We start from the raw sequence: 20106 nt of genomic DNA on the forward strand, positions 1-20106 counted from the left end.
AAAAGTGTTGGCATAAAATAAAAACTAAACAAATTAAGGAATGTGACTATTTTGATTATAATGCATTCACTGGAAGGTGATTTTCGCCTGCACCACCATATGGGTCTTGACCTCCTTGACTGAATGTAATCATTGAAATCTATTAAATGATTATTCAGTGAATTGTAGCAAAAAAAAAATCTTTTTATTAATATATTTTAATTACCACGGTAATGTTAATTAAGAAATTAAGAACATTAATTATAAAAAGTCAAATCTCTTCAATCTCAGATTTAAGAGGTTCACTTACACACACTTAAGAAGTTAATTTGTTTCTTTCAAATATGGTTTGTAGACTTGTAACAAAAAATATAACCATTACCCTGAATCAAATCAAACTAGAGCCTTCACGTAAATTCGCGGGCTTTTATTTTGAAATCCATTCTGTTCGGTAGGCGGAAGTAAAGGACTGTGTTTATGTGCGCGCGTGTTGATGGCAGCCTCCACTGACAGCATGGCGAACATAAACAGCGCGCTCTGTCAAATAGCCACGGAAAAACTTACAAACACGCATCTCATAACTTTGCAAACTGTGACGACAACTTTACGGGATGAGCAGTTCAGGTACTACACACTTTCCACAAATGAACAGAAATGTGTGTGTGTCAGTCTATGTATACTGTGTACTTACACATGAACCAGTTATTGTTTATGAAGAAAATGGTAGGATGCATGTACTACCATAAACATTCACCGAGCTGAAAATTGACCGACACAGTTTCTGTTTTGTTTCAGAGCCAGTGTTGACAGAGAGGCTCTTGGAAACCTCTTTTCAGTGCTGTCAAGACTTTTTATGGATGTACAGCATTTGGTTGAAAAAACGGATTCACAGGAAGAATCAGCATCTCTGTGCCTTAAACTCACCGCAGAGTGTTTCAGAGCGCACAGAAATGCCTGCGTACAGTGCACTCAAAACCAGTGCTGTCTGAGGTAGTGCAGTGTCCAAAAACTCTGAGCTTTTTCATTTCAAATGATTTCCTTGGCATAAATATGTGATTAAAATGTTGAAAATGTAACAAAAAATGTATTGTCTAAATATATGTGTTTCTTAGTATTTTGTATGTTCTTAATCTAATTCAGTTTGTTTCTTTATTTTATACGGGAACTGTTTTTAATATGTTCTTGAAATCCTAGGATTTTGCAGATTTTTGGTGCGGTCTCTGGCTTACGAACACTTTTTATAACATCATAATCATTATAAGCATATGAATATGACTGTGGCCTGTCCAACTTAAAAAATATTTTTTTCACAGAGATCTAGGCTCTATCAAGCTATCTTTTGAGATCTTGACCATACTCCTCAAGATTTCGTCAAGAGGTTCAAATGACATTTGGGACGGTGAGTTTCAAGAGTTGTCAGCTCCTCTCAGAAAAGATCTCCTCTGCGAGATGGCGGGTAACAGGCAGATAACTCGATTTATGATTCTATCCATTGGCAGCACTTCGATGTGGGATTCAGTTTCTTGGTAACATTGCTGTTGGAAACCAGCTTTGCAAAGATGACATCTGGGAGCTTGGGTTCCCGCATGTCTTTTGGTGAGTGAATTTATGGTCCGGCGGCCGCTGCTGCATATATTACGATTGCAGTCAAAAAATGTATTTGGTCCTCATTTTGTAAAGCCCTCGGGTGCGGTTTATAACCACTTTTATATCATTCAAGGGACCTTTTGGAGCTTGCAGATGAGAGAGCGGTTTCATACACATGTATGGTGATCCACACTTGTCTGGATAAACACAAGACAGAACAGCTTGTTAAAGACACACAGCAGCTTAAATTGTCCCTGAAGATCATAGACTTGTGCAGGACGTTGCCTGATGTGGACTGGACGTAAGCTTTGTGTTTTCATTGAAACAAACAAAAGACAACCACATCTGTTATATACCCCATGTTGGTCATATATTACTCTTCTTACAGGGTCTTTATTGTCACAAAACACTTTCTCAAGTCGTCAGAGCTCATTAGGAAGATGTACACTGAAATGAGCAATGAGGAAAGGTAAAAACTATCAATTTTTTAATTCAATTATTGCACAAATAAGATAAGGTTAATATATCACAATACTGAGTTTTGACATTTCTGATGAGTTGATGTGTTTATTTAAGGCTCTGTTACAATTTCTAGTAATACTATACAATGTGGATACATTTGTTAACATTAATAACTACATTTATTCATTTTAGGTAGTGTTAATCTAAATGTTTACTATTATGTTTTCAAGTTCAGTAGTTTTAAGTGTTACTGCACCGTGAACTAACATGAACATGAACAATTTTATAAACGAACAAAGGTTTATAAATGCTAGTGAGCTGCCTAACTAGACTGCATTTTCAGACATCATTGGCTGTTCCAAATGCATTTTAAAACACCTAATATTCGAAGTTAACATTTCATCCTTTGTAGATAAGGAATTGTGAGGAACGGAGTAAAAAAAAATGGTGGATGCCATTTAAAAAATTCCAAAAGAAAATACACATTCACATAACATAATAAAATAAAATAAAAAATTTCTCGACACTTTTGTACTTTCAGTGTGTTATTATCTATTGAAAATATAAATTAAAAACACTTTGGTTAGGACGCTTCACTGTGTCAGCTCACTAGGGTTTGGAACAGAGCCTGATTATCTCTCTTAAAACATAGTAAAATGGGCCACAAGAACAAATGTATCTTTCTAAATCATATTGTATGTTTAATATAGATTGTTTTGTGAATGTAACTGTTTACTACCAGGCTCACACTGTTGGAGCTGATATTAGCCCAGCTTGGTGTCGTTGAGGAGGAGAAGTGCTCAATGCCTCTGAGCACAGCTCAGTTCCTGGCTTCCTGTTTTACTGATCACTGCAGTGCTGTTCTCACTCTGAGCTCTGAATCATCAGATTACCAGGTCAGCTTCATATTGTATATATTATGGATGTTTTTTTGTTTTTTTATCATTGTCTGTTGATATTGGACAGATATTGGAAACTACAGTTATTACTTATATTCTTGAGCACCAAATCAGCATTTTAAATTGATTTCTGAAGGATCATGTGAGACTGGAGTAATGGCTGCTTTGCCAATACAGGAATACATTTTTTTTTACAATATATGCTTGGTGAGCATTGAAAGAAGAGACTTCTTTCAAATAAACATTTAAAAAAAATCTCATTGTCCTTAAAGTTACTGTATATTATATAGAAAATGTACTAAGCCTGGTATTTTCTCTACGTTTGTAGGAGGCTATGGTTGTCATCAGGCTTTTAGACATCCTTTGTGAGATGACCTCTGACTGCAAGGAGTTTATGGCCCTGCAGGATCACGCTGACCTTTTGAGAGCAACAGTTGGTAAATTTGGATTTCTGGCAAATGCTTTTGTTGGAAATAAAAATCCTAATGCATTCCTAATGTGAATACGTAAAAACCATAGGGAATTATCAAGTCTCTACCATGAATTGAAGATGCAAAATATTTGTTTTGGTGCAACTGCATAATCACACTGTAAACGCTCTTGAAAACATGGGGTTGAACTTGCTGTCCCTTATTCTGTCTTGAAGATGATTAACTAAACTGAAAAATCAAACCACACACCACTATATGCCTTTTCTCTCCTTTCCTATTTAAAACACAAAGCAGCCATTTCAGAAGGGTGCTTTATGAAACCAACACCTCTGACAGGTCACAGCTCACTGCAGACAGACACTATTTTCATTCTTCACAGACTCTGCTGTCATCTCCAGCTGTGATGTCACGCATTAAACATGAGATTCGTGCCAGCATGCATTTCTTTTTCTCTCGCTGTCTCTCAAATCTTCTATGTAATGTATAAATTCTACATTAATCGTCTTTGTCACCCTCAGATCTCTTGAAAGAAGTCCACTTACTGGGCAAAACGAGTAAAAATGTGTTTACTGCTGCACACGACTTCTCCTTGACAAGGCCAGGGGGCGCCGATACCCATCCTGTCCTCAGTTTCAAAGCTCATCTCATTCGGCTCATTGGAAACCTGTGTCATGGCCACGCTGTCAACCAGGACAAGGTACTGCACACAGTAGACACTTCTAGAATGGTGCTTAAGTGAGTCTGCATATATGAGATTTTGCATACCGGTATATGAAAGTTGAAAGTCACATTATTAGAGATGTTCAGAACCGAGACCCCATATGTTTGTTGGTCAAGGATGAGATTTAAGATTGCATTTTGGTGTCGACATTAAAATAAAATTTACAAAAGTAATTTAATATACATAGAAATTACATTAAATGCAAGTGTCTGCTTTAATCTTACAAATAACTTGTGGAAATGCCAAAATATGGGAGCGCAACGTATATTTTTATAAAAATCAAACAAGATACTTATTCTGACCTGTACTTATTAAAATGTGTAAAAGAAAATGTAGTGCTACTTCATTTGATTATATTTAAAATTATTAAAAACTTACAATTCATTGGTTTTGAGAGGGCTGCACTGCGATTCCTAAATAAAGTATTTTAATGTCATCTAGTCTTTCTTTCTAAATATGTCTGACAAGTTTTTTGGCAAATAATGATAAAAATGTTTGATGGTCGAGACTGGTTGTAGTTTTGTCTGACACCACCTTGCTTGAAATTCGTCAATGAAAGAGAACTGACTGATGGGTAAGAAAAACTTCAATAGTGTGATTGCCGAGGGAAGGAGGTAGTTAGCAGAATTCCTGGAAATCATCTTTTAAACTTCCTCTCCTGCGATTTCTATGACTTGTTGGAAAGTGAAGGAATGTGTTGGCAATGAATGATGAAACTAACACCATAGATTTTGCAGCCAACTCCAGTAAACTGCTGATCAATGGACAGCACAACCCAGTCGTGGTAAACACATTAACAATACTGTGGTTTAGAGCCTTTCTCTCTGTCCATCAACCCAGGCCTGGGCTTTTTGTTTGTGGAAGCTCCCTCCTTGAAAACTAATCAGGGGATTAATGCCGTTAGATAAAGACTTGAGAACCATGCTGAATTTCATGCTAGTACAGTCTCATTGCTTCCCCAAATCTTTTTCCACTTTGTTCCCTTTCTACTTTTTTTCCCCCTTCTTTTTAATGAATTCTCTTCTAAGCAGCCTCCTGCGATGGAGGGATTTTCAGGCTTTCAGGTCTGTCCCCTTCAATCAGCACAGAGGAGAACCTAGTACCGGCCTTCTTAAATAAGGTCAAGGCACACAACTGAGAGGTCAAAGGTCAAAAAACAATAGCAAGCCCCCCCCAAGCCTGCACCCACAATTTTTGACTTTGCTTTGCTGCAAGAAAGTATCTTAGATGGCGGTACAGTTAAGTAGGACGTGCTTTTGCATCAGGGGTGCTGATGTTTTAAAATGCTGCCTCTGTAGTAGTCCACTACATGTGAGGATAGCCAAACAAAACTAATTCTTTGGCTGAAGCATATGGTTACATAAGTTTCACTCATTTTGATTGCTTGCACTACTTTCTCAATCAAATGCCATGTTTGTCATTAGCAGAAGAAAATTGTCAGGGCTCTATGTCTTGTGTCTCCTCTTCCTTATTCAGTTTTTTCTTTTTTTATGTAATCAAAGTAGTTAAAGGGCAACCGCTGTTGCTCTTGGGTTATGATACATACTCAGGGTAATGTACGGTATAGTTAGAGACTGCATGTGACGAAAACCAGCGCAAACTTGTATGACTGCGCCAAACCAGAGCTCAACCGCATTGACTTTCCTCCATGGAAAATAATTGTTTTCTGTCCAGTCTGGCTCACGATGTCCCTGTTTTTTTTCTATTTGTCCCCTATAGGTAAGAGAACTGGATGGTATAGCTCTCATTCTGGACAACTGCAGCATCGACAGCAACAACCCCTGTATCCTTGATTGTGACTCCATGCACTAATTTTTTCACACTGTGCTTTTGAGGTGTATTTAATGAGGGTTTTCTGGTTTAGTGAAAACCACCACAAAAATGCTAAGATATTGCTATCTAAAGTGTGAACTGCATTGTAATGGTCTCTTATATTCAATTACTAATAGAGGTTTTACCTCAGTGTTTCATGTTTGAGTGATTGAGGCTCGTTCAGACTTGAAAACGCGGTTGAGATGTTATTAGAGCAAAGCCAGCATCTGGCCCAATGGTTTCATGTCCCACCACCTAGCAATGTCCACTGTACAGAGGTGGAACTGTTGGGCTGACTCACGATTATTTTGTAACCCTCACTCATCAGTCTCCTTGTGTGAAAGATCTAGTCGGAATAGTTTATGAAGCTAAATGTCGGTATTGCATTTCTGAGTAATTTGGTGGTGTTGACAGAAGTCTTTTTTTATAGATGTGCAACATTTTCTGGAAAACTTGATTGAAATCCTGGGTGGAAAATCACCACTTGAATTAAATGAAGTGACATTTTGTATTTTTTATAGTGTTGACCTGCGTCTTGCCAACTCTGTTCCATATGAAATGGTTCATTGATAACACGACAATCTGATGTATTACAGCTGTGTATCCAAAGGCTCCTTGACTGAAGCTGGCACTGTTGTTTAAAAAAAACCCTTTCATTCTCTAGCGATCACTGCCGGTCTGTATTAGAGAGAGCGGGGCACAATGTCAGCTGCTCTTTCACTAGGGGATGAGCCGCTAAGCTGAGCTTGTGTCCTCATGGATGCTGCTTCCTGACCACATTAGGAAGTAGTCATTGTTTCTTACTGTTTAGCATGGTTGCTGGACCTGGTGTTGCTAGCTTCACTTCTGATATGGGCAAAGTTTGTATAAAATATTATGTGACGTACTGATCTACCGATATATTGTGCATCCCTGCCCTAAGTATAATCTTGGATATTAATTCAGAAAGTGATGTGCTATTGAATTTGCATTCTGGTGGACAAAGAAAATGGAAAAGTTGTTTTGAAGTTAGTTCTAGAGTATATATCTAGAGTCCAGAATATCATGGAGACTTTTTGGCGGGCTTTTTGGCTGAAGCCAGCATGAAACCAACAAAGAACACCCTGACAACCACATAGCAGTGCATTAAAACCGTTGAAAACTATCCTTAATATTCTTTCCAGTCATAAGCCAGTGGGCTGTGTTTGCCATCCGGAACATCCTGGAACACAACCTAGAGAATCAGAAGCTGATACAAGGACTTCGGAGACAAGGTGTGGCAGACGACTCTATGCTCAGAGAAATGGGCTTCAGAGCGGAAGAAAGGGATGGAAGTCTACTGCTCAGGCCCCTAAAGAAAGACTCATAGTTGATTAAGTAGAGCTGGGAAACTGCTGTCCCGGAATGCCCATCCCCACACCCCTTTACCATGCTGTATTACACTCTGGAGATGGCTTAAAACGCCCACAACACATTGGGGTAATTAAATATCCAATCAGTAGTTGGGAACATAAAGGGGGTGGTCTGGGCTTTGTGTTCTCCACTCAAGAGGAAATCAATCAGAGGAGCTTATGTGAGAGAACTCATGCTGGCGTCTGTGATGCATTTAGTGGTCCAACCCCTGAAAGTGGGATTCAGATCCTATGAAACAAGGAGAACTGTGTCTTCCTGGCTTTTCAGCCACTAAAGAAACTCTGGTGACCAACAGGGAGTAGAGGTTAATCCCTAATTCAGTGCATTTTATAGAGACCAGGCTGTCTCTTGACCTGGACACACAAAGTTCGTCTTTGAATAGCTGTGAGACTTGGATCCTTCTTTTTGAAAACTGCCTCAAGATTTTGTGCTTTAAAATGGGGTTTGTATACAAAGCCGTGGAATTTCAACAATAATCAACAATTATTCATCAATATATATGTGTATATATAAATATATATATATATATATATATATATATATATATATATATATATGTGTGTGTGTGTGTGTGTGTGTGTGTGTGTGTGTGTGTGTGTGTGTGTCTTATCTAATATAGAGTAGAAAAATTACTCACTTAATACAAATTAAATATTTTCATGATTATAAATCAATTAATTTAAGTTTGTAAACGATGTGTTTTCCTTAGAATAAAATGTATACTCTACATGCTTTTAAAAGATAGTATAAATGTGTCTTTACACATAAAAATAAAATAGCTGCTCTTCTATTTTAGGAAAAGTGTCCCAGGATTCTTATTGATAGTTTTGCTTATTTACTGTCCAGCCTAACATACACACAGTGGGGAAAATATTTATTTGATCCCCTGCTGATTTTGTAAGTTTGTCCACTTTGTGATTTTTTTTGATAGGTTTATTTTTTAACTTATAGAGACATCATTCCAACCAAAACAATCGAGAAAAAACACATTATTTAAGGGGGGGGGGGGGGGTGAAATGCTCATTTTCACACAATCTCCTGTTAATCTTTAGTACCTATAGAGTAGGTATAAGAATCACGAGCGCGAGTAGGCTTTTGCGTTGAGAGAGTTTGGAAGTTGTGACATTACCATGAGGAAAAAAAAAACATTATCCAAAACAAACCATGGCTAACAGTCAGATTCAGCCGTTTATTTATGATCCAGAATCAGATCCCGAGGCTGAAACTGAACGAGAGCAGCAGCAGCAACGACTACAGCAGGACGTCTATATGTGGTAAGTATTGAAACTTTATATATTTGCTTATGTAACCCCTCTCTCCCGGGTCCTTTCTGACGCTCCTCGCTCCGAGCGGGGCTCGAACCCGGGTCTCCTCTAACATGGAGGCTAAATGGCTACAGCCACTAGCGTCTCTTGCTAGTGCGTCTCTTGAGATCGGGGAGGTTTACCTGCACAGGACTACTCGCTGGCCTCCGTTACACTTAGCGGTAAAGTTCCACTTTATGTCGTCTTTTTTTTTCTTTAAAGGTGTACAAGGTTTACTTGATGTGCTTACGCGCCAAAAGCTAAGTTAACAACACAGAGATATTTGAAGCAGTTTTACCCACCGCCTGCGGTTCCAACACACGATCGTGACCCTTTTTCATTGGGACTGCATTATCCTTAAGAAATAAACAATATGCAAATCCGGCGTCAAACTGGGCCTTGTTTGTAAAACAAGCATCTTCGAAATGCAGGGAACCAACAAAAACACTTGCACAACTCCGTCGATGCTCTTTAAAAATAAACTCCGTCCACTGGTCCCTTGATGTTTTTTTTCTGGTAATCTGTGCAGGGTTGTCTTGCCCTCACAACCAAAAACACACTTTCGCTCTGGTCAGTGAATGTCTCTGCTCTGCTCTACGGGAGCGCACGCTCTTCGGGCAGAAGTGCCTTAGGACCCATATAAGGAAATTCCGCTCCATCTAACATCACAGAGCCATACTCGAAAAAAACTTTCCGAAACTTGTGACAAACGGGAAGATTAATTTGTACGTCCTTCAAACGTACAAATTAATTTTTGAAACTTTGTCCATGTTTAGCATGGAAATCCAACTCTTTAACAGTGTAAAAAACTCAGTATGCATGAAATAGCATTTCACCCCCCCTTTTAAAGGTTAGAATTGATTTGCATTTCAATGAGTGAAATAAGTATTTGATCCCCCAAACAAAACATGACTTAGTACTTGATGCAGAAACCCTTGTTGGCAAGCACAGAGGTAAGACGTACCTGGTAAGACCAGGTTAGGTTTGCACACATCTCAGGAGGGATTTTGTTCCACTCCTCTTTACAGATTCTGTATAAATCCTTAAGGTTTCTTGGCTGTTTTTTGGCAACTCAAAGTTTCAGCTCCCTCCACAGATTTTCTATAGGACTGCGGTCTGGAGACGGGCTTGGCCACTCCATGACCTTAATGTGATTCTTCTTGAGCCACTCCTTTGTTGCCTTAGCTGTATGTTTGGTGAAATCGTCCTGTACCCTTAGCAGAACAACAGCCCCAAAGCATGATGTTTCCAGTCAGCATTTCTCTCCCTCCAAACATGGCAAGTTGAGTTAATTTTGGTCTCATCTGACCACAACACTTTCTCCCAAGAAATGAATCATTTAGATGTTCTCTGGCAAACTTTAAACTGGCCTGTACATGTGCCGCCTTGAGCAGGAGGACCTTGTGGGCGCTGCAGGATTTCAGTCCATTGTGGCGTAGTGCCACCAATGTTTTGCTTGGTGACTTTGGTCCCAACTGTCTTAAGATCACGTGAAGCTGATTTATGATTATTTTGTATTTTATCCAATTCTGAATAATCGCTAGCCTGACTACGTCAGACTTCCTACTTCCGCTCAATTTCATTTCGCTTCTGTACTCAGTCTGATACAGCGTCAGAGCTTTCTGTTTGCCACCGGTCTGGAAACAGCCGGGCCAATCAACGAACAGAGGGCAGGCTGAGAGCCATGACGTAGATGCGTAGATTAACTTCGCATAATCTGCAAAAGTCGTTTACAGCCATGTTCACTCCGGTATTTCGCTCGCATCATCATGTGTTTACAACAGGTTTACAGTGGAAGTTCAATCATAGATTTGAGTTCGATGCATGATGTCTGTGCTTCGATGCGGCTGTACAGGCGCATAACATACATCACAACTAAATGTATCTGATTGGCTTACGGTAACCAATGATTTTAAACTTCAGACAAGCGCCCCCTAGCGAGAGAGAAAACACTTCTCTATTATGCCATTCCAGACTCTGTCTACGAAGCAAAGTGAAGTAGCAGAGTCTGGTATTACCAGGCTAAATAATCGCACCCACAGTTGTCTCCTTCTCACCAAGCTTTTTGCTGATGGTCATGTAGCCGATTCCAGCCTTGTCCAGATCTACAATCTTGTCTCTGACATCCTTTGACAGCTCTTTGGTCTTGTCCATGGTGGTGGGAGAGGTTGGAATGGAACAAACCGATTGCATGGACAGGTGTCTTATACACCCAACAAGCTGACATTAGGAGTAACTTAAAGTGGCAGGACTAATCGTTTAACATGGGCACATAACCAGTCTTTGGGAGCCAGAACTCTTGCTGGATGGTAGGGGATCAAATACTTATTTCACTCACTGAAATACAAAATGGGTTCTAACCTTTATATAATGTTTTTTCCAGATTTTTTTGGTTGGTGTTCTGTCTCTATCCATTAAAATAAACTTACAGACCCCTAATTTCTTTGTAATTGGGCAAACTCACAAAATCAGCAGGGGATCAAATAAATATTTTCCCCACTGTAGGACATTAGAAGAGCAACACCTCTTAAACCGACCAGAAATCAGTCCTCAGGCCTTTCTCTCTCTGGCTATCCCACAGCACTGGTCATCTAGTTCTGCCCTTAGTTTGTCCTAAGTGAATCGGACCAGAAGTATTAGCTTGCAGAATCACATCTCACCCCGTCCTGTTCTGGAATGAGCTGAGTGGTCCACACACATACACCCCTGTAGCATTAATACCCCTCTGTGGAGGCCTCTGCTCTCCCAACCACACCCTGTTTTTTCTGCCTCATATTTTTTAATGACAAAATGTTTTTGTGAAACAATCGGGGTTGACTTTTCTCTCAATCCGGGGTATAGTGTTGGGAGCTTACGCGGTTCCGGTACCCAGCATTTCAGACGGCTAACAAAACAGGTCCACTTTACTTCTGCTTCGGTGACTGCCTGCAATGCTTTTCACCCACAGGAAAAAGACCAGAGGGGCAGAGAGCACGCGGCGGGTGAATGAATGAGCCAGGTCGGATGCCTATTCAAACCCAGGTGGGAACAGCTCTGCGTCACTCCGAGATCAGCGTTTCACAGTATCTACACCCACGGCTATAAGCTGCTTGGTGTTTCTGGGAAGAAACTTTCGAGTGAGATGTTGACATGCATTTAACAACATGGCATCATTTTTCTCAGTAAAAAGATTCATTTAAATGGCCACAGTTTGATGCATTTGATCCAAACTCTTTGATTCTTTATTTATCTAGCAATTCTACTGTTAATCTTTGCCAAAAAAAAAAAGTATAAATACATCTAGACAACAAAAAGATGAGATGGTTCAATATCAAACTTGAAAAAGAATTCATGGACAACTCAAGAAAAGTCATAAAAAAGCTTACATAATTCGACTGGGTCAAACATTGTAGATCTGAAATTAAACAATAAAAACATTACAGGGAAAACAGTATCAATAATTACTCTGAATGTACCTGACATAAAGTGCCATAATTCTCTACATAAAAAAATAAATTTTAACAAATTTGCCAGCTATTTAACTCGTATAAACAATAATAATAATAATAAAAAAATGCTACTCGAAATATTTCCAGTGACCTTTTAACCATTTTCAGACCCATAGCTGTATGGTTCATTGACTCAGGCGGAATATAACTTGACCTTGTGCACGCCGGAGCAGTGATGTGGAATCCCATGTCTCTGGCATTCGTGGGAATGGTTTGGTCACTCTATGAAGTATCTAAAAGCGCTCTCTCTTTAGTTCCCACACACATTTACACACTCCTGTTCAGAGTACTGCAGCATGCATGACCAAGTCTTGATTTGACAAAGGAACCTCTTCTCATAAAAAAAACAAAAAAAACAGTATGCACTATAACCACCAGTGGCAACAATGGGCAACATAATCACCAAGAAACGACTTGGCCACTTTTCTTCATCAGTAAACTGCAAAAGAAGCTCTTTTTACATACTCAGTGTCCTATACTGTTTCGGCTTGAGTTTTGGAAGCAACAGATCAGTAGCAATGATATTAGAAGTGTTTACTTCTGTGTACCATTACGAGACATCTACAGTATGAACATTTTCAATCTTTTTTGTTTTTTCTCCCTGAAGAGAAGGTAAGAGGGTCATTTTTGTTTTCAGTGTTCAAACAGAAACAGTGTGACTGAAGCTTTCCAGCATTTCCAGAGTTGCAAAGTTGCAGCACCTCTTTCCTCTTGAACGTCCATAGTGGCTCAGCTGGTGGGATATTTTACAAGTTCCCCTTGCCTCAATCAGCTTTGTGAGCCGTTGAGAATGTCCAGTAGGAGTTTTGAGTCAATATCCCATCCTCAGAGAAGGCCTTTATTGACCATATGTCCATATGTTTGCAAGGTCAGTCTGAGGTCAGTGCATTTTCCTCTCAAGTTCCGGCATCATCTTTAACCTTCCCCGTTCTCTTTTGGCAACGGTCTTTCTTGCATAAAGACTGCCTGATGTGCAAAATGAAGCCATCCAGTTCCGACACTTCCGTTTCTGTTTCAAACACTTCCTGTTTCTTTCCACTGGCTTCTTGCCTTTCCTTCTTGTCCTTTTAACTCTTCCGTTCGCTCATTTACAGGTGAACACCTCTGTCTTTTCACTGCACGTGTTACACTTAACGAAGCAGCACCACTGGAATTTACAGTTGCACTGCCACACGCGCGTGTACTGATGGGTGTTGTGGCCCCGGCCGCAGCACATCAGGTTGCACCCATCTGAGTGAGGGGACGTGTGGTTGCACAGCCGTCCTCTCGTTCCAGTGCTCCCCGTCACAGAATCCTCCTCACAATAGTTGGGCGAGCGGTCCAAGTACACCAAGTCTGTGTCCGTGGGCTTTATGTACCCACGGGACTGCTTGAGACGCAGGAAAGAGGGTTGGCGAAAACGCGTGGCTCTCACGGCCTCCACCTCGACGGCAGTGGCATAACGCTCCTTAAGCAAATAGCCGATCTCTCGGAATTTGGGCAGAGTTGTCCAACAGGTTTTTGTGGTACATGAGCCAGAGACGCCATGACACTTACATTCCAGTTTCATCCTATCCTCTAGAACCTGCAACAGTAGGGAAAAACCCAGTGTTAGCAAATGTTGGCGCTTCGTTTTGTAACTGAACATAATGTATACATCGTTTTATTAATTTTATTCATAATTTTGTGCAGTAATGTAACATATAATTGTAAAATGTAATTATGTATAATCATAAATATAACGTAAAATATCATTTTTTACTTAAAATATAAGTAGTTATTTGTTTATATTGCTATATTAAATTTATATGCAAGGTTTATGTTTTTTATACTACATTTTAGATTTATTTACAATGCTCAGACCACTAAAATATCAACCTAAATACACACACACACACACACACACACACACACACACATGTGGTTGATCTGTTTTTTTTTTTTATTTCCTAGTAAGACTCATAGTATTTTACAATGGGCATGACTTCATCAGAGGCCTCTGAAGCTGAGGTGCCAGTGAATCCATGCAGCTGTTGGGTAAGGGAAATTCTTGACATTTTATCTCGACTGTTTTCAGCAATTTAAACCGAAACCCATTATTCAATAAGTCCTGAGCAATGTTTCGATGTGCAATGCCAGATATCTGTCAAAACTGAGGGGGAGAAATATGTTTTAGCCAGATCATACCCTGTAATTTTCTCTACCTTCTGCAGGGCCACATCAAAGAACGGGAGAAATGTCCATAATTCTCAAATCCCCATTTATGTATAGGGTTACATTTGAGTTAAAAGCAGAACTTTTGGGCTGTTTGATGTGTTCCTGATATGTTCAACAGACAGAGGTACGTGATAATTGACGTTTACCCATTTAGTTAAATGTTAATATTCCCCTTCAATGAGAGGGACTAGAAATTTAGTAGTGATGTTCCTATGTTTTTCCCTTAAGTCTTTAATCTCTCGGTTTAAAAGCAATGTATTACAACTCATGGTTCTTCATGATATATATATATATATATATATATATATATATATATATATATATATATATATATATATATATATATATGTATGTATATATATATGCATGTATGTATGTATTGCTCTATACAACTTGTCTTCCTTACCTTTCTTCCTGCTTCATTATTGTGCAAGTTCATTAGTCTCCTTGCATTTTTTTTTATCTCTCGGGCATCCACAAAGCGTCTGGAGAACTCCACTCCGTATTTGACATCTGCCGAGCAGCCGCCCCATTTCCAGCCCTCTTCCTGGTCATGGTAGCCCTGCTTTTCTCTGTCACAGCCGCAGTGGCTCAGATTGCCCTGACTACAGGCTGCTGTCACAGCGTGGGCAACACCTGCTGCCGTGATGGCGTAGGTAAACGCAGCCTCCTTGCTACCTAGGAAGAAAAGAGTTGAACCTCCTGAGATGATCTGACACCATTGGCACCACAAAGTTCATGCCAGTGAGTTCCCTCGAGTGCATCTTTGATAGATTTCATACTGAACGGTGTAGCTACTGCATTCACTAGCAGGGTATAACTTCCAATGCGAAGCAGCAAAAACACACCTGTCATTTTTAACCCTTAGAAATGATTAACTGTTTCATGTTTGTTTGATTAGTGATAGAACTAAACTCTGCAGGGATGTAAATCTCCAGGAGCACGACTGAGCACTCCTGATCTCGAGATTGCTGTAAGGAGACTAAACTGACCCCTGCTGGTCGGCCTTTATGAAAAGAGGTTAGTAAGAATAGACTGACCAACACAAAGATCTCTATTCTATTATCTCTATACTAACACATTAGTTAACGACCGAAGGTAAGAGTTTCACTTTGAATTAAAAACAAAGTGCTGTGGTCATTTGTCATTTGGTTACTTTCTATTCTATTTTATTCTATTCCGTTCCCAAAAATGTTTGTTATTCTATTGTACATTAGTGCCTTGTTGTGTAGTGTTGAACTATGGTTATCACTTTCGCAATTATAGTCATACCTTGTTACCAAGCTTTACTTGAAGACTAATCATCAAGTCTGCCAATAATACCGCAATATTTTAGTATGCACCATTTGCATTTACAGTAAAAGCAGGAAACAAATATGAAATTGCTGTTCTCATTTTTTAGGATAATATCCCTCATTAAGATATGCTGGCAGTGAATCTTGTAAAGACAACAGTGATTACCTGCTCCATCCTACAAAAAAGACTATTAGTGTTGTGTTTTTTTTCTCATAGCTAAAGCCGAAATCTTACAACTGATCATCAGGTTTGACTGAGCACAGGGTTATTTCCCTTATCCAGCCAAAAGATCTAAATGATATAAAGTCTTTGTATAATTTGACAAGTAATGTCTGCCTGGATCTACTGGTGAATATTAGCTAATGTTATTTTAATGGATTTTTGTGGGGGAAAAAAAAACAATAGCCTTTCAGTAAAGTTCATAATGGCTAAACAACCTACGGTTTATCCTAAAATGTACATTCGAACAGCTAATTTGATTACGCTTTTAACTACTAATAAAGCATACTCAACTGTTTTGTTTAAAGCAATTTTATAGTCAAAATTGGTGCAGGAATTGAGTAAGTAGTCTGTAGATTCCATCCATTCCTAGATACTGCATATAAACTCATACCAGAGCATAAAAAGCTTCTTACATATTAGAACCCTCATTTGCACAGTGTAGAGCTCACCATAGCTGAGAATCATACAAAAGAAATAAGATGATATTGTGTAGAGTCAACCAACCCCAAAAAGAGTGATTGTTACCAGGACCGTTGAATTAAACCAAGCCTCGCACCGCACCCTGACCGTAACAAAACATTTCTGACTGAAAGGCAATTTATATGGGAGTGCTATATTAAAAAAAAAAAAAAAAAAAAAAAACATTATTGTGTGTTCTTCGGTTGAGTTTCTCACAAAGTCAATGGTGCCATTAGTGTGTGTTTGTGTAAGTGTGCAAATGATTTGAATGTAATTGCGGACAGATCACGTCCACTTTAACATTTTTCATCTCACTTGTGTCGCAGGGCCACACTCTCACGGAAACAAATTGCAGCCAAAGCAACACATGCACACACACAAGAACAGATCTCAGGGCTGTACCTACTGACCTACTCTCAGCTCTTGCCCAAAGACGGTCCTCTCGCCAAGGGCAGAGCAGTTCCATCGTCCGTAGCGAAACTGATAGTGGCACTCGTTGATGCCCAGCTGAGCGCCTTCCCCAATGATGATGATGGCATCTGGGCGGCTCTGGCAGATGGCGCGCTGTCTGGGGGCCAGGCCAGGGATTTTGTTGCAGATGATGTTCGCACCCAAAGCCACGACTGAAGAAAAAGCCCTTTGGAGGAGACCAGGTATATTGATGTCAACAGCTGATATAGACCAGGTATTCAAGAAATGGGGACCCAAAAATGAACATTTGATTGGAGCCAAAATCTGCAGCGCATTGACCCTCCAAAGCAAATTTGAGGAACCCTGCTTTACTATATGAAAAAATTTAAGAACATCTCATGACTCATTTAAAACAGAACGACAAACTCAAAGTTCATGAAACAAAGCTTTTACAGGCAAGCGTGGAAATGAACTTGATAATAATGTCCCAAATCATGTCTAAACAGATGAGCAGACCAACCATACACTATTCTATATATAAAGACCATACACAACAATACGATCGCAAAATATACAGCCCAATTAAAGTGAAACTACACAAAATTGTAACCCCAGTGTTAGTCTATTGAGTCTATTGATCAAGTGAACATGATTCAGAAATATATTGACCTTTTTTTCTGACATAGTGGGAGATGTTCGTACTAATGACAAGAAGATGAAGTGTACTAATGTCATGATACAAATTTGGAATAAACACATTTGAGCCAAGAAAGACAAATTTGAGAGGAGCTACCAAAACTAGAGTGTCCATTCATCAGTCATAATTAATAGTTTTGCATTCTTGTTCTTGTAACAAGAATGTTATTTAATAGCATCTAAATACAGGGAAACTTTAAAAGTCATCCTCATAGGTCTGGTCTGAGGAAAATCCATGAAGAATATTTTGGGCTCTAAATAGTCCACAGGCTTCTAAATTAACTAAGAATCAGAGAACAATGTGTAAATTTGACAAGACTCGGACTCAAAGCTTTAAATAATGATTATGAAAGAGTGACCAGAATCTATATAAAGCACATTAATGGTCTACACATGTGTGGCTCAGTAATTTCTCCAAAGGCTGAACTTTAGTGCAAATAAAAGGTTCTCTTTTCCAGCCACATCTCGCACACCTCACGCTCTGTTTTTTTTTATTATTTTTTTATGCGGTTTTCAAATTACAAGCATTTCAGATCAGAATATGGTGTGATTAGAAAAACAGATTACTCACTGTCTCACAGCAAGTGAATGAAAAGTAATCCCATCCATTTTGACTGAATGAACTGGTTTATACTGGCATGACATGTTTAGCCTGAAACTGGGTGGTATCATTAGTATAACTGGAAATCTACTTATTTAAATAATTAATTTCAGTGCAACTTCACTGTAAAAATATATAAGGTATTTAGGTAGGTGCTTTCCTTGTATGGTTTAAAGTTTATAACTATTGTGTAATTAACTATTATAAACTACTTGAACTACTAAAATCTGTGTTGAATCTCATATATAATATATATAATATAATATCATATATATATATATATATATGCAGGTGGTAAACCAAAAAGCATATACATTGGCTAAAAAACATGCAGTGTTACCCACACAAACACCATCAATGCAACACATGGCACTAAAAATGTAATAAACATTAACTAATCAACCATATTGTGCTTAACTGTTAACAAAAATGATAAACATAACTATTTAAATAAAAGAAAATAACATTTGTGGGAATGTACTTTACAGTTTTTTAAAGAGTTGGTATGATAATTAATACTTTTTACTAAAAAAACACAGTAAATTACATTTAGTGTGTTAAAGTTACAGTTAATCAATGTTTTTACCGCACCATTTAAATGTTTTTCCTGTATATAAGTACAAATTTTACAGTGAATGGATTATGATACATTAGTGTATTTTTTATTATATATATAGAGAGAGAGAGAGAGTCTCTGAGCATTGTTTTTCAAGCACAAAATGGCTCAAACATATTTACAGCACATGCTCGTTCTCATGGTGTAACACAGCAGGTGCAGTAAATAATGCTATTTCCAACATATGTGGAAATGATTATGTGTTTGCACTCTTAAAAACCATTCACGTCCAGATGACTGTCTAATCTTGCAATGCAATAACGATAAACCCTTTACCGCTTTCATTTTCTCCAGTTGTTAACTGTTGAGCCAAAAGCGACGAGAGGACATTAAAGGTCAGGATAAAAAAGCAGTAGTTCAAACCTACAGGTAGCTGCCGCTGCTGAGGATGAGGAAGATCTGGGGGTAGTAGACTGACAGCAGTGCACCGCAGGATGAGATGCTGCGCATGGTGACATTGAAGAGAGCACGTGGAGAAAGCGAACTTCTGAAGTTTTGTCGTGACGTTACGCTGCTGCTCGGCGCGCCGCGGTCCGTGCGACGCGATCCGTCATCTCCTGCGCGATACCGGCTAATTCAGAGTGTGCTCCCCGCCGCGGGCTGACGGCTGATTTTAGGGATTTCGAGTCTAGTGTCGGTGCTTTGCCATTGGCAGAGTGGGGGAGACACTCCAGTCCGCCCACCTTTACGGGCACGGTTGAGTGATGTCTCCGCCTTTCTGTGATCGGCGCTTAATGTCAGAGAGATTGATGAGACATGGACAGAAATCTGATTCGAAAACGTTTCTTTTCATAATAATAGTGACATGGTATATTAAGCAGACCTTGTTTACTTCTTGCAATTCACAAAAAGCGAAAGTTTTCTGCTTTGTCAGAAAACAATTCCTTCCTGTAAATGATGCATGCAGCTACTCTCATCACTGAAGAGGGCAGGCATGGGGCACCATCGGAGCCGAATAACGAGGGGGCGAATTATGAGGGGGTTTGGGATGTCTGAGCCCCCCCCCCCCCCCCCCCCCCCCCCGATTAAGGCTTGAACCTTCTCAAACGATTTCAACATTAAAACCTATCTGTTCTCTCTTTTTTATATACATAATATGTATGTATAATAGTGCTGTCAAACGATTAATCACGATTAATCGCATCTAACTTATTGTGTACAAACTATGTGTCTGTACTGTGCATATTTATTATGTATGTATATAAAATATTCACGTGTGTGTCTATAAAAAAAATGTATATATATATATATATATATATATATATATATACACACATATATATACATACATAATTATAGCCTATATAATTTTTTTTTTTTTTTTTTTTTTGCTGATAATCAGTCTTGGACCTATATCAATTCAACTAGTTCATTTCCTAATGACTAGCTAATGAGCATCTAAAACCAACTTAACCATCTTAAGCTGGATTTTTTTTTTTTTGTGTTCGTCAGAAAAAAAGAGTGCAATGCCGGTTTGGAACTATAGTAGATAGGTTTGGAAGGTAAGTAAATGATAAAAGAAATTTAGTTTTTG

At 38.9% G+C, this 20106-nt stretch overlaps 2 protein-coding genes and 2 long non-coding RNA genes across 4 annotated transcripts; 3 read left to right on the forward strand and 1 right to left on the reverse strand.

Moving 5' to 3' along the window:
- Positions 1-439: 439 nt before the first annotated feature.
- atxn10 (ataxin 10) lies at positions 440-7726 on the forward strand. Its single transcript, XM_026209681.1, has 11 exons — positions 440-603; positions 775-969; positions 1293-1378; positions 1479-1575; positions 1700-1867; positions 1955-2035; positions 2771-2924; positions 3256-3364; positions 3877-4055; positions 5799-5862; positions 7055-7726. Exons 1-11 carry the CDS (start codon positions 473-475, stop codon positions 7237-7239), a joined length of 1449 nt encoding a protein of 482 aa, XP_026065466.1. The 5' UTR covers positions 440-472; the 3' UTR covers positions 7240-7726.
- Positions 7727-10520: 2794 nt separating this feature from the next.
- On the forward strand, positions 10521-14868 carry LOC113048129 (uncharacterized). The gene is made up of 4 exons (XR_003276403.1): positions 10521-11608; positions 14008-14091; positions 14268-14395; positions 14754-14868. It is a non-coding gene; the product is annotated as an uncharacterized LOC113048129 (long non-coding RNA).
- On the reverse strand, positions 11975-19529 carry wnt7ba (wingless-type MMTV integration site family, member 7Ba). The gene is made up of 4 exons (XM_026209682.1): positions 18940-19529; positions 16659-16885; positions 14678-14949; positions 11975-13639 (listed from the first exon to the last, which is right to left on the reverse strand). The coding sequence occupies exons 1-4, from the start codon at positions 19020-19022 to the stop codon at positions 13160-13162; spliced, it is 1062 nt and encodes a 353-aa protein (XP_026065467.1). The 5' UTR covers positions 19023-19529; the 3' UTR covers positions 11975-13159.
- On the forward strand, positions 14866-16707 carry LOC113048128 (uncharacterized). Its single transcript, XR_003276402.1, has 3 exons — positions 14866-15015; positions 15173-15291; positions 16575-16707. It is a non-coding gene; the product is annotated as an uncharacterized LOC113048128 (long non-coding RNA).
- Positions 19530-20106: the final 577 nt, after the last annotated feature.

Source organism: Carassius auratus, chromosome 29, assembly GCF_003368295.1.
Source record: "Carassius auratus strain Wakin chromosome 29, ASM336829v1, whole genome shotgun sequence".
NCBI lineage: Eukaryota > Metazoa > Chordata > Actinopteri > Cypriniformes > Cyprinidae > Carassius > Carassius auratus.

Bases quoted from the DNA above. Each gene is read 5' to 3' on its own strand.
- atxn10 (XM_026209681.1), top strand. From the start codon at position 473: ATGGCAGCCTCCACTGACAGCATGGCGAACATAAACAGCGCGCTCTGT. The intron at 2,925-3,255 runs GTCAGCTTCATA...CTACGTTTGTAG, and splicing joins CTGAATCATCAGATTACCAG to GAGGCTATGGTTGTCATCAG. The intron at 3,365-3,876 runs GTAAATTTGGAT...TGTCACCCTCAG, and splicing joins CCTTTTGAGAGCAACAGTTG to ATCTCTTGAAAGAAGTCCAC.
- wnt7ba (XM_026209682.1), bottom strand. From the start codon at position 19,022: ATGCGCAGCATCTCATCCTGCGGTGCACTGCTGTCAGTCTACTACCCC. The intron at 16,886-18,939 runs GTAGGTTTGAAC...TCTCCTCCAAAG, and splicing joins CTCAGCAGCGGCAGCTACCT to GGCTTTTTCTTCAGTCGTGG. The intron at 14,950-16,658 runs GTCAGTAGGTAC...TTTTCTTCCTAG, and splicing joins TGGGCAAGAGCTGAGAGTAG to GTAGCAAGGAGGCTGCGTTT.